Genomic DNA, 14,840 nt, shown 5'->3' on the forward strand with positions numbered 1-14,840 from the left:
TGTTTCACATCGTATTATAAGTTTTACTAATGCAGCTCGTGGTCTTGCGGTAGCGTTCTCGCTTTCCGCGCACGGGGTCCCGAGTTCGATTCCCGGCGGGGTCAGGGATTTTTCTCGCCTCGAGATGACTGGGTGTTGTGTTGTCTTCCTCATCATCATTCATCCCGCCTAGTCGGCGGTGCGGGTCTCCTGCATCGTTCCCTACGCTCCTTGGAGTATGGGACTTCATCATCATTCATCATACTGGATTATTGAGGCAATTTTAATTACGACACTAACTGTTGCAGGTTCTTGATGGCTGATTACGCCCCAACAGAGTTAAGTGACATGGATCTCATTTATGGGGAGGCACGATGCAACAGTGGGGCACCGTGCTGTCCGTATGGAGAAGGATTTCCAAGCAGAAGGTTTGAAATCAAGCCACATTCCAAAGTCTAGGTGGCCATCTTCGTGAAATGCATGTTTGCTTTGAGGGTGTTAGGCACACAAATACCAGTTGTGCAGTGATGTAAACGGACGATTTTTTCAGCTACATCACTAAACCAGTGTTCATCATATGATAGTCTGTACACCATCTCTGAACATCACTACCGTCAAAACCTTCATGACGAGGAAACGGTGTATCTAAGACATGTTGTTGTTGTTGTGGTCTTCAGTCCTGAGACTGGTTTGATGCAGCTCTCCATGCTACTCTATCCCGTGCAAGCTTCTTCATCTCCCAGTACCTACTGCAACCTACATCCTTCTGAATCTGCTTAGTGTATTCATCTCTTGGTCTCCCTCTACGATTTTTACCCTCCACGCTGCCCTCCAATACTAAATTGGTGATCATCCCCAATTCTATTCAATACCTCCTCATTAGTTATGTGATCTACCCATCTAATCTTCAGCATTCTTCTGTAGCACAACATTTCGAAAGCTTATAACTCTTCTTGTCGGAACTAATTATCGTCCATGTTTCACTTCCATACAAGGCTACATTCCATACAAATACTTTCAGAAACGACTTCCTGACACTTAAATCTATACTCGATGTTAACAAATTTCTCTTCTTCAGAAACGCTTTCCTTGCCATTGCCAGTCTACATTTTATATCCTCTCTACTTCGACCATCATCAGTTATTTTGCTTCCCAAATAGCAAAACTCATTTACTACATTGTCTCATTCGCTAATCTAATTCCCTCAGCATTACCCGACTTAATTCGACTACATTCCATTATCCTTGTTTTGCTTTTGTTGATGTTCATCTTATATCTTCCTTTCAAGACACTATCCATTCCGTTCAACTGCTCTTTCAAGTCCTTTGCTGTCTCTGACAGAATTACAGTGTCATCGGCGAACCTCAAAGTTTTTATTTCTTCTCCATGGATTTTAATACCTACTCCGAATTTTTCTTTTGTTTCCTTCACTGCTTGCTCAATATAAAGATTGAATAACATCGGGGAGAGGCGACAACCCTGTCTCACTCCCTTCCCAACCACTGCTTCCCTTTCATGTCCCTCGACTCTTATAACTGCCATCTGGTTTTTGTACAAATCGTAAATAGCCTTTCGCTCCCTGTATTTTAACCCTGCCACCTTCAGGATTTGAAAGATTATTCCAGTCAACATTGAAAAAGTGTTTCGTTTCATATCTTCTAAATATGCTAAAATTTTGTATACTTGTTTTTAGCACCATATTTTTACCTGTAGCCAATGGCCTTGTTGCAGTATTAACACCGGTTCCCTTGACATCACCGGAGTTAAGCGCTGTCGAGCTGGACTAGTACTTGGATGGGTCACAATCCGAGTCTGCAGAGTGCTGTTGGCAAATTGAGGAGCTACTTGACTGAGAAGTAGCGGCACCGGTAGCGAAAACTGATAACAGCCAGGAGAGCGGTGCGTTGACTACATGCCGCTCCGTCCGGCAACGCCAAAGGGCCGAAGATGACACGGCGGCCGTTGGGCCTTCTCGGCCTGTTCGGACGGTGCCTGTTTTTTATATATGTGTGTCTGTTCCATGTAAATTTATTGAGTTTCATTAAGGTGAGATGTTAACGAACAAATCTTGGAAAATTATTTACTCTTCAAACAAGCCTGATATACACTCCTGGAAATTGAAATAAGAACACCGTGAATTCATTGTCCCAGGAAGGGGAAACTTTATTGACACATTCCTGGGGTCAGATACATCACATGATCACACTGACAGAACCACAGGCACATAGACACAGGCAACAGAGCATGCACAATGTCGGCACTAGTACAGTGTATATCCACCTTTCGCAGCAATGCAGGCTGCTATTCTCCCATGGAGACGATCGTAGAGATGCTGGATGTAGTCCTGTGGAACGGCTTGCCATGCCATTTCCACCTGGCGCCTCAGTTGGACCAGCGTTCGTGCTGGACGTGCAGACCGCGTGAGACGACGCTTCATCCAGTCCCAAACATGCTCAATGGGGGACAGATCCGGAGATCTTGCTGGCCAGGGTAGTTGACTTACACCTTCTAGAGCACGTTGGGTGGCATGGGATACATGCGGACGTGCATTGTACTGTTGGAACAGCAAGTTCCCTTGCCGGTCTAGGAATGGTAGAACGATGGGTTCGATGACGGTTTGGATGTACCGTGCACTATTCAGTGTCCCCTCGACGATCACCAGTGGTGTACGGCCAGTGTAGGAGATCGCTCCCCACACCATGATGCCGGGTGTTGGCCCTGTGTGCCTCGGTCGTATGCAGTCCTGATTGTGGCGCTCACCTGCACGGCGCCAAACACGCATACGACCATCATTGGCACCAAGGCAGAAGCGACTCTCATCGCTGAAGACGACACGTCTCCATTCGTCCCTCCATTCACGCCTGTCGCGACACCACTGGAGGCGGGCTGCACGATGTTGGGGCGTGAGCGGAAGACGGCCTAACGGTGTGCGGGACCGTAGCCCAGCTTCGTGGAGACGGTTGCGAATGGTCCTCGCCGATACCCCAGGAGCAACAGTGTCCCTAATTTGCCGGGAAGTGGCGGTGCGGTTCCCTACGGCACTGCGTAGGATCCTACGGTCTTGGCGTGCATCCGTGCGTCGCTGCGGTCCGGTCCCAGGTCGACGGGCACGTGCACCTTCCGCCGACCACTGGCGACAACATCGATGTACTGTGGAGACCTCACGCCCCACGTGTTGAGCAATTCGGCGGTACGTCCACCCGGCCTCCCGCATGCCCACTATACGCCCTCGCTCAAAGTCCGTCAACTGCACATACGGTTCACGTCCACGCTGGCACGGCATGCTACCAGTGTTAAAGACTGCGATGGAGCTCCGTATGCCACGGCAAACTGGCTGACACTGACGGCGGCGGTGCACAAATGCTGCGCAGCTAGCGCCATTCGACGGCCAACACCGCGGTTCCTGGTGTGTCCGCTGTGCCGTGCGTGTGATCATTGCTTGTACAGCCCTCTCGCAGTGTCCGGAGCAAGTATGGTGGGTCTGACACAACGGTGTCAATGTGTTCTTTTTTCCATTTCCAGGAGTGTAGTTACGATCAAAATGTCAAATTAAAGAGCTTGGTGAGACGCAGCTTTTGCTACAGTTTCTCTTATCGCCAACATCATACTGCATCTGGAAAACTCATTTTACTCAGATTTCATTAAAAAGTCTGTTTAATTTATCAAAGAAGTAATCCGACAGTTGCTAGGATACTGTGACACAGACAACACAGTATTTATAGGCTATAAGTTTTACAAAAATTTTTGGTTATTTTCAGTCAATTAATGTTCCAGTAATTTAAATCGTCCGGAATTGTAATTCTATTAAAGTTACAAGGAAACGTATTACATTAGCGGAAAGGGATGGTAATTTCCCATCACAGTGACCTGCTACAATGAAACTTCCTAGCAGATTAAAACTGTGTGCCGGACCGAGACTCGAACTCGGGACATTTGCCTTTCGCAGTGCTCGCAGGAGAGCTTCTGTAAAGTTTGGAAGGTAGGAGACGAGGTACTGGCAGATGTACAGCTGTGAGGACGGGGCGTGAGTCGTGCTTGGGTAGCTCTGTTGCTAGAGCACTTGCCCGCGAAAGGCAAAAGTCCCGAGTTCGAGTCTCGGTCCGGCACACAGTTTTAATCTGCTAGGAAGTTTCACATCGGCGCACACTCCCCTGCAGAGTGAAAATCTCATTCTGGGATCTGTTACAATGTCTGTCAGTAATACATTTTTAGGAAATATTAATAATTTAGTCAAACTGTGCAATCATGTTTATTATATTTATATTGGCTGTGGCCCAGGTTCTCATCGCACAACTCATCGTAGTATCTTGGATTGACCAGCACAAAAACGTGGATTCCCCTGTTTTAGCCTAGCATCAAGGATACGGAAACGTTCAGTCTGACAACAAATAGTTAACCGGCGGACGGTATTTAAGCGCCAGTTTGACGTTAGGGTGGGGACACAGATTACAACAACGCCATAAGCAGTACTGCGACATTCTGCGTTGCGTATCGGCCGCACGACTCCTTCCAGAGTTACCACTGTTCGCGTGCGGGCCCTCGCCACTTGAAATACTTTGCCACTGAGCCACAAGTAGGACTTTAGTCGGTGGCTTCGTGGACTTTGCCTATTTCTCGCGTGCGTTTCAGAGAACTTGTAATACTGCCAGTTGTGGACGCCGGTAGAGTGTTAGAGCTTTTAAAGCGTTAGCCACAATGGGGACTCGTGTTTATTTGTGGCTTGACGAACATTTTGGACTTCTGTTTATTTCCAGTTGGTGGTTAATTCGGGGCTTATAATTATTTGTGTAAGCTACAGTAAGGATTTGTGTTTATTTTGCGGTGAAACGAACAGTCGGGACTTGTATTTACTCTCTGTCTGCTGAACATTCGTTAACTCCGAGCATTAGCACTCAGAATTTTGAAGTATAATAATGTTATCTACAAAAGCTATTCTACGGCACTGATGTTTATTTTACGCACAGTTGGTGAAGAATTTTGATGTTAATAGCAGTTCAGTCTCACAATACGCACTAGAGTCGATTTCTTACGAAATCTGATTAACTAAACTTGCAGTTTTATTGCAAACAATTCGTCTCAGCTACAGTGATTTGTAGTAGTTTGCCACATCACTATTTGCGCACGTATCGTATATTGGCTGCAGTCGCTTTATCAAAGCGGTGAATGCAACCAACACTCTAGACAATGTAGATTTATTACCATGTAGGCCATTACTTATAATTTAAACACAATCTGTATAATACGGACGATTATATCCCATCATCATAACTATTTCTACTATTAACAAAGATTACACTTACTACCACATTTACAGAACATAGAGCCATAGACAGTAGTTAGGTTGTATTCCATACCGAGTCATCCAGCCACATATGTAGGTACATGTATTGCCTGAGAAACAGTGGACACTGGTCATTTTCGCAAAGTCCAGGCACAAGTAGCAGGTGTACCAAGTGACATTAACAGCCGTACACCCATCTGGTCTCAAAGCCCCAAAAAAAAGAAAAATTGTTAATGACCTCAGATGGCTGAGCTCTCTGCACTTACATATTATGTACTCCGACAGTCACCGAGTTCATGAGGCATAGTTTAGAAGCTGTATCACATTTTTCTCTCATTCCTCTTCCACCCGCCGATGATAAGGGGGAAGAATTATTGGTAGCTCGGCCCTTTGCTGCTATTTGGATGGTTTATGGAGTGGCATGCAGGCAGCACTCCACTCTTCCTACTGTTGCCTCCTTCCCAGTCTTAACAGCCGCTCAGCGAGGTATCTCCTTAATTGACCGAGTGCAGCTAAATTTACATTTACATTAATACTCCTCGAGCCTCTGTACACTCCATAGCGGATGGTGCACAGTGCCAATATTATCCAATCCCTTACCTGCTCCGTCCGCGCATTAAGCGACGGCAAAATGACTGTTAGAATGCCTAAGTACGTGTCCTAATTTCTATCATTCTTTTCTCCAGCGCCAGACCCGCGATAGGCATTGTTGCCAGCATAATGGTCTCACAGTCAGATAACCGTTCTTTAAATTTACCTAATAATGTTGCGGGGGAACGACGTCCCTTTTCTTCTAGGGATTCCCACGACGGCGTCTCTGAATTTTTTCGATGTCTGTTGTTACGCTTACATTATGAGGACTCCTAATCCCGGAACAGTACTTTAGGATTGGTCGCACTAGCCTCTTGTATGCTATTTTGCTATTTCCTTTACAGGTGCACCACACTTCCACAGAAACTTTACGTCATCGTTCCACTCGACATGGCTTTTTACTGTTAGCCCCAAATACAAGGACCATACTGAAAATAATGAGCAATAATTTTTGAAATTTTTAATCCTTATTTCTTACACAAATCAAGTACACAATCCTAATCGATATACTTTCTCTCATTTTTCAACATAGTCTCAACCTTCTTGCATGCAATTTCCCGACGTTCTGTAAATCTGAAGATATTGTTCGATACAACGTGCCATCTTCCCGAAAACACATAACGCTCTGCTTACCGGAAATCCTCCACCGTCCCATAGCGTCAGCTTCGCATCTGTTCCATAACAGAACAGGAAAGATAACAGGCTGAGCGTCGTAAGTAAGGACTCTAGGGAGAATGTGGAAGAGTCTCCTCTCCTAAATGTCACACAGTCACACGAGCAGTGTGAGGACGGGCGTTATATTCTTGCATGATCTCTTTTCCAGGGCACAACGGGGCTTCAAAAGTATCTGAATATAGGGAGCAGCATTTATGTTTTGTCCTGGTTTCACACCTTCACTTCGGCGTTGAGAATTGTCTCTCTCTCTGCAGGGCGAATCTCGTATTCATGCTTCCCTTCATCCGGGGCGCTGCTTTTGCTGCTTCTCGCCGTGGCGTGGCGGTCGTACTCAGACGACCCAGACTACTATTTTAATTTTTTTATTTTAAAACTGGCGGAAACTCATTGTTTAAAAAAACGGTTTGTTTCAAACTCGTTATGATAGGACCAATGATTGAACCAACTTTCACTGCCTGTCGCAATGCCCATCAAAAAGTATGATCTTCATTTTGTAACCTCTAACGAAGGTTTTAGGTCACGATTCTTGTATGAAGTTTGTCTCAGATTTTAATCATTTCTTGTACTGTATTGTGTCCTACCGCATGTTTTGCAGCGATTTCATTCTCTATGACACGCCTGTCTTCGCTGACGAGCTCATCAACTTTTTCCCTGTTGCGTTCAGTGCAGGCAGTTCGAGGGCAATCGCTACGAGACTCATCTTGTATACGCGTGTGTACAGCTTTGAAATATATTATCCATTCATAACCTTGCTAACGCCCATGTAGACATCTCCATAAGCACGTTGAAATCTGAGATGAATTCTAACAGCACGGTTTTCCTCTTTTAGAGGGATTCAATGACAGTACGCTGTCCAACTGAAACACTGATGTCGGCAATTTTGGGAAGTATTGCTTGTGGTGACGTGATAGATTCTAATGACGTCACAACTTGCCAAAATATGATGTAAAGTCTGTAAATTACTATCTTTCAGCAGTTTTTGTGTCATTGTTGGAAACAGAATTTTAACAATTGGTTGCTCACAAATCTCAGAATGGCCTTCCTGCCTATATGACGTGACATGTTAAGATTTTCACCGATAATCTTGTAAAAAGATACTAACGGGGTTATTTCCCTTTGTTAGAAGGATTTCTTACATTAGCTTCATCTGAAGAGACTGGAATTCATTGCAACAGGTGGAACACTTTTCCAGGTTTTCTGCAACATCCTACGATCGTCCAACCATCATAACTGCAGGTATAAATCTGCATCGTCAAGTGCTGCTGATTCTATTGTTTATATAAAGGGCGATCAAAAAGTTTCCATTCGATGGACGTACAATCCAAAATCGGCATGCCGATCAGGCAAAATCGCCAAAATCACCGTGAGCATTGAGGCAGTCATTCTACCGACGCAGTACTTTGAAGATATCGGTCTGGCAAAACACCGTGTCCTGCTGTGTGAGGAAGTCCGTAACCAGTTGCTACACATCATCGTCCGACAGGAATTGTCGCCCCTTCAAGACCTTTTGTACGGGACCGAACACGTGAGACGTCAGGACTATTCTGCAGGTGCTCGAGTATCTCCCATTTGATTTAGCGTAACTTCTCCGTTACGACATTTTCGACATTGGGACGTGCGTTATCATAAACTTGGCGCAACATTCAACAATTGTGTTTCTTGACAGAAATGCTGCCCATACACATTATTCATTCTCCGAAATATGTCTACCTTGTTTGTCCTTCTGAAGGAAATGGTTCAAATGGCTCTGAGCACTATGGGACTTAACATCTTAGGTCATCAGTCCCCTAGAACTTAGAACGACTTAAACCTAACTAACCTAAGGACATCACACACATCCATGCCCGAGTCAGGATTCGAACCTGCGACCGTAGCAGTCCCGCGGTTCCGGACTGCAGCGCTAGAACCGCACGACCACCGCGGCCGGCCCTTCTGAAGGAAACAAAAGAATAACAGCACGTTGGTCCTCTTAGGACGCGTAAGGTAATAAAGTCGTCATAGCTCACGTTTCCTCTTTCACCGCACGCAGATCGAAAAGAAGCGAATACCATACTAATCTCTTGCCTATGTCGGTGCTTATACACACGCATCGGAGTCGCGCTACGTTGCATATACGCTGCAGCAACACCCTCTAACGAAACCTTTTTGGTCGCTCCTTGTTTATGGAAAACAGTACAGGTCCTATTAGGCTACATCGTTCCAGTGCACCCACGAAGGAAAAAGTCGCTAGTAGTAGTGGCATTTGAAGCCGAGTCCTGAGAGTGGGAGCCACACACACTGAGAGCTCAGCTAGTGGACTGTTGAAAATTTACCAAATTATTCACATGTCATTTCTATCTACACATATTCAATGAATCTGTCTACTGCTGGACAATGTACGAATCATTTTTTACAGGAAGACTGATAGAATTCTTGCATAGTAACCTGAATTACCGAGAAATAAAGTCTGACGGCATATCACAGTCTGTCGCAAGTGCTGTTGAACAAGTCTCCACTCGTTGTATACGACCTGCGGGGCTAATTAAGAATTACTCATGTCGCGGCAGACAACCACAGAGCGTAGCGTTTGTTACGTGAATGAGAACGCCTTTGTTCAGTCCGCGAGGCGGGAATGGCGCTGGAGTGTAAAAGACGGTGCAGGGGATACGAACACTGAGCATGACGAGGTGTGACTCTGTGTGTGTGCGTGTGTGTGGGTGGGTGTGGGTGGGTGGGTGTGTAAGTGGGAGGGGTGAACGGAGTGAATGAGTGGAGACGGGCGAGCGCAGGGAAGGGGGAACGGCGCTTGGGATGTGCATTGCGCGAATGTAAGGAGAGGGACAGAACATATTTCCGGGAAAAAACAGCCCCCTCCGGAGTATAATAGAGTGGAGGATATGGAGGACCGCTGAAGGGGACCGGAAGTGGCCCACATCAGCGGAATTTTTGTTTCCAGCAGAGGCGAGCGGCGGAGCAGCAGCCAGCCCTCTTTGTTTGCGGAACACAGGGGTTGCGAGCACTGACGCTGTTCACCGAAGCGCCGCTGCAAGTTTTCCCTGATAATTAAAAAGTCTGTAGCTGATACCGGATACGGAATGGTTCATTCCAAAGGTATTTTTTCGACACACTGCAAATTAATAGCCTAAGAATAATCCGGCATTAGTGGCTGCAGCGGAAGAGCGTTGTGTCACCTTCACATTTTACTTTCTATAAATTCTACAAACAAAACATGAAATTTGAGACATGTTGCTATATTAGAAGATACGGCGTGGAAGTATTCTGATCATCTTACTATCCTCCACAAAAAACACCTACGTACAGCATATCCGAGGAAGCATAAACTCTGGGGTGTTTGATCTAACTTACGAAAATTTTACGTCATACACTATTATTGTCAATTTTTGAAAATACAGTGTAACTGAACAGATAAAAAATTCTACTCATCGGCTGGCGGCAGAAGAACACATATAAAAAGGCATTACCGTTTGCAAGCTTTCGGAGGCAGAATGAATGAAGGGGAAGGAAGAGGGGTGAAGGGAAAGGGCTGGTGAGGTTTAGGAAACGGCGCAGAGTTTGGAAAAGTCGCCCAGAACTCCGCGTCAGGGGAGACTTACCGGTAAGTGTCCCGTGACCCGGAGTTCTGGGTGACTTTTCCGAACTGTACCCTGTTTCTTAAACGTCACCAGTCCTTTAACTTTACCCCTCTTCCCTCACCTTCAACCATTCGGCCAGAAAAAGCAGCCACCAGCTCCGAAAGCTTGCAAACTGTAATTCCTTCTATGTGTGTGTTCTCCTGCCGCCGCTTGGTGAGTAGATCTTTTATCAGTCCATTTACAGTATACTACGTCATACACGGATCGTCATAAAAAGAGTTGCACCCAGAAAAACAATGAGACTTGCGATCATTGTTCGCAGGCATGTAGATGGTACCACACACACAAAATGACTGCACTTTGAACTTTGAAGTACAAACGGTTCTTGCACTGCACGGCCACATATCGCGCGTGGTGGCAGGTGCTCATGGCTGTGAGTACTAGCGCCCAGCCGGCTGCGGTGGCTAAGCGGTTCTACACGCTTCAGTCCGTCACCGCGCGACTGCTACGGTCGCAGGTTCGAATCCTGCCTCGGGCATGGATGTGTGTGATGTCCTTAGGTTAGTTAGGTTTAAGTAGTTCTAAGTTCTAGGGCACTGATGACTTCAGAAGTTAAGTTCCATAGTGCTCAGAGCCATTTCAACCATTTACAGGCGCCCAGACGTCGTGGCATGAGCATGTCTCGGATGCTCTCCTGTGACACTCCATCCCATGCCGCTTGCACCTCAGGGTGCAGTTCCTGCAGACCAGTTGGTAGAGGTGGAGTGCTAATGGCACGCCTCATGGCGCCCCACGCATTCTCGATCGGGGAGAAAGCGGGCGATGCGACTGACCACGGAAGAGTGTCCACAGCTGCGAGGCACGCTCAGGAGGTGGCAGCGGTATGAGAACGGCGTTGCCCTGCTTCAATAGGACATGAGTGTGGGTGTTTGCTTATGGCAGTGCCGTGCGACTGTCACGGAATGCGTTAGAAACAACAACCGTGAACGGGTAACATACGATATCGCTCTCCACACCACAACATCAGACTGCCGGGACGTGTCATGGAAGACCAGAAACCGCTTCACGAGGCGCTCTTCACTGCGCCTTAGGACGCAGACCCGCACAGATGGAAGTGTGACTCGTCACTAGAGATGACCTGCTGCCAGCCTGCAGGGTTCTGTATCCGTCGTGTCAACTCCAGGCGGGTCGGTGCTCTGCTCTGAAGGAGTGAGTGGCTGCCGTGCGGCGAGCCCTGTGTCAAGCAGCCACCTGCCACATTTACATGCAGAAGGCAGGACAGCCCGCTGAACGGGTCCTGTGGTTGCCGTTGAATCTGCACGCGACAATCCGTCGGTCCTCCCTCCTTCGTAGGACCACACAGCCCCCGCAGGCCTACGATGCGGTCCCTCTCGAACTCATCTAGCTGGGCAACCAATTGTCTAACGTGTCGTCTCGGCTTAGTGGTCGCGAAAGTGATGCTCTGGTGACGCTACCCGCTGTCGTACTGACCGAAACAGCCGTTTGATACCGCAACGGGCACGACGTCATGTCCTACCCACGCTTCACGAGAACGCGCCGACCGTCCAGACGTAATCGTTGGCATAGCTCACAATGTGCAAAATACACAGCCAGTCGGTCGGTTCCTTCTCAGTGCAGTTATTTTTATGACGATTAATGTATACTGACAGTTTGCAAAATCTAAGTAAGGTAAGTGAGCCATTATAAACATTTTTATTCTCTATTATTCGTCGTCATACCAATTTCGACTGGAAAATTAAATCAAATACGCCATGTGTTTCGGTTTCATTACTTTTAAATGCCCGAGCTTCTGATATGAAAGCGAAAGTCAAAATTGTTTCTTTTATCGTTGAGGTTAAAGGTTTGTTAGCACTGCAGCTGGGGTAAAACGTGGCAGAACACAAAAACTGGTCTAAAAAGCAATAAAAATAGGGAATTACATATAAAGGAGTTCGTGAACAGATGTAAAAAATACTCAGTAACATCCAAAATAGAAATAGTTCCTTCGTTCAAACAAACTGATTGCAAAATAATTTGTTTTCCCTGAAAAACTAGGAAAAATGAATAAATGTCTTATTTAAAGTACTGATGCTTGGTATGCCAACTCCCAAAATAGGAAATGTATTGAATGTAAAACTTAAAAATATAGCCTGTCTATAGTCTCTCCAAAAGCGTATTCTATTCGCAGTACACACTTCGAAGTATAGCTTCATTGTCAAGGATTCAGTTGACTGTCGAATGAGCTGCACTGAGACGTAAAAGCGAGAGGAAGCCTATCTGCGATAGCAAGCTGACGTCCAGTACACGGGCTTCAAAATGAAGTTTCCCCTCATGACATTGTCCTGCTTGTGCCAAGACTAGTAATGTGACGATCGTGAAGTGAAGTATATAGTTCTTTAGTTCCTATGAAAGTAACGAAATGACGGTGATAAGTAAATCAGTTTCAACCCCCTCCCCATACACCATCTCCTCATACAAACACCCCTCCCTCGTACCTACCGAGGATTTTGCCAGGTTTCTCTCGGTTGTTGGTGTACGGCCATCACTCACGTTTATACCGGATAGATCCCTGCCACTCAGTCACGTTTATAACGGATAGATCCCTGCCACTCAGTCACCTCACTGGCCTTTGGCCGAAAAGAAACAACGCTCTGTAATGGAACATTCTCAAACAGCTTGCCCTAATCCCTCGAGAGAAGGTAAAAGGTAAGGCTCGTGTCCCGACTATCGACCTGAGCGCACGTAGAGTGAAGCCCTTCTACACGCAGCAGCACTAGGAGGCGGAGTGGGTTACGGGCTCCTTGCTCCGACCGCGTTTACCCCCAGGAGAGAAAGCCGGTACTCATTAGCGATCTGAAATGATATCCATGTACGTGCATTAAACACGCGAGCGAGTCCTGTGACGTCACCTCCGAAGTCGCCGCCTCCGTGTGCCATTATACTCGTCTCGTGAGTCTCGTCACCTGAGTCTGTTTTCGGCTACCAGTGGACTCTCCATTGGCTCAGACTGGAGAGCGAGCGGTCTAAGGAGCTGCAGTCATGGACTGTGTGGCTGGTCCCGGCGGAGGTTCGAGTCCTCCCTTGGACATGGGTGTGTGTGTTTGTCCTTCGGATAATTTAGGTTAAGTGGTGTGTAAGCCTAGGGACTGATGACCTTAGCAGTTAAGTCCCATAAGATTTCACACACATTTCAACATTTTTGGAGAGCGAGTACACGAGTCCATTAGTACAGCCGCGGACTCGCGGTATTCCTGCAACCACTTTGAAGGAAATCTCCTCAAATAAACTGTCAGTATTTCACACAATCATGATTTCGCTTTTTAACCATTCTCAAGCGAAAGCAGAAATGTCACAAACTGTACGGCCTGGCGCTATGACGGAAGCGACCACCAGGCATGACAGTTATTATATACCAATATAATGACTGATCGGGTATCAGTGAATACTGTTCTGTTTGTATATTCATTTACACAGATAAAATATTTTCGAAGACTGTTGTATATTTATTTTAATATTTAATATGTATTCAGAGAATGTCTAACAATTACGTTGGCACATAATCACTTTTGAGGCGTTACCCAGTCTCTAACGACAGTTATAGGAAACATAACATCATGATGAAGTGCAATCTCTAAATGGTGATGAGTCATTACCATAAATTAGAGAAACGAACGATAAGCTACACAACTCGCTGTTAGTCCATAAACGCAAGTTACTATTACCAAATGAATACAAAAATAGCGCGCTTTTTGTCGCACGTATATAACAGTAACATTGTTTGTGGCCAGTTTAACGCTGCACCTATTTTCTCGTTGGGTAAGTGTAATAAACAGGAATATAACCATTCTATTTGAACTGAACGAAATTTGTATGATTTTCGTCTGAAGCGTGAGCTGTAGCATAAAACTTATTCCACATATCGCTCCTGGTCTAATGGAACACATTTGCAGTTGGCTACCTTGCATCAATTAATTAACGTCCTACATCCACCACAATCTCACAAAACACAGCTTCGTTAACGGCCATCTGATACCAACAATCAGTCTTTTCGCCTTGTCAGTGCTACTCTACAGCAGCTAGATCATGTACTCATCCTCCACACTAACAGTGAGTCACGGTTAGCCTTACACTGCGGCGCGATTCAGTAAGAAAGAACGAGTCGACGAGGAACGAAGGAAGCCCGTTAGCACGGATATAACAACAGGCGTCTCGATTTGTGAAGTATGCAACCCGCAACGCGGGACTCGTACTCACTCTAGTAGACAGATGAAAGCAAATTGAATGGACTGCAACTGTCCAGGAGCACAGTAATTTTCTGCTGAAAGTAGTCGCTAAAAGCGTTACTCACGTATCTCGTTGAAGTAGAAGGGGAACTCGCCGGGCAGGGAGCAGTTGAGGCGCGCCTTGAGGAAGGTGGCCCAGTTCTGCGAGAGGATGTTCTTGCCGCCGGTGTCGCGCTTGCAGACGCGCGCCACGCGCGAGTAGACGCTCTTGCCGCAGTTGATGTACTCCACGGCCGGCTCTCGGAAGAAGAACAGCACGTGCTCCCCCACGTCGAAGGAACCCACGAAGTTCGGCTCTGCACGTAAACACACAAAAAAGAATAGCTAAGAACCGATCAATGCACCAACTCAGGCATGAGCCGCAGCAAATGCTGGTACGTAAGTTGCAAAACATAATATTTGACAAATGTGCAGATGATAACAGGTGTAGCGACTATGTTGCTGAGAATGACGCAGTGC

At 46.3% G+C, this 14,840-nt stretch overlaps 1 protein-coding gene across 3 annotated transcripts in view; it reads right to left on the reverse strand.

Moving 5' to 3' along the window:
* LOC124622155 (semaphorin-2A-like) overlaps positions 1-14,840 on the reverse strand; it is a 1,077,868-nt gene that overhangs the window by 140,733 nt on the left and 922,295 nt on the right. For all 3 annotated transcript variants that reach the window (XM_047147795.1, XM_047147796.1, XM_047147794.1), the window contains one exon: positions 14,447-14,677. In XM_047147795.1, the coding sequence (XP_047003751.1) occupies positions 14,447-14,677 (231 nt within the window). The remainder of the gene's footprint in view (positions 1-14,446; positions 14,678-14,840) is intronic.

This window comes from Schistocerca americana, chromosome 7 (genome assembly GCF_021461395.2).
Source record: "Schistocerca americana isolate TAMUIC-IGC-003095 chromosome 7, iqSchAmer2.1, whole genome shotgun sequence".
Lineage (NCBI taxonomy): Eukaryota > Metazoa > Arthropoda > Insecta > Orthoptera > Acrididae > Schistocerca > Schistocerca americana.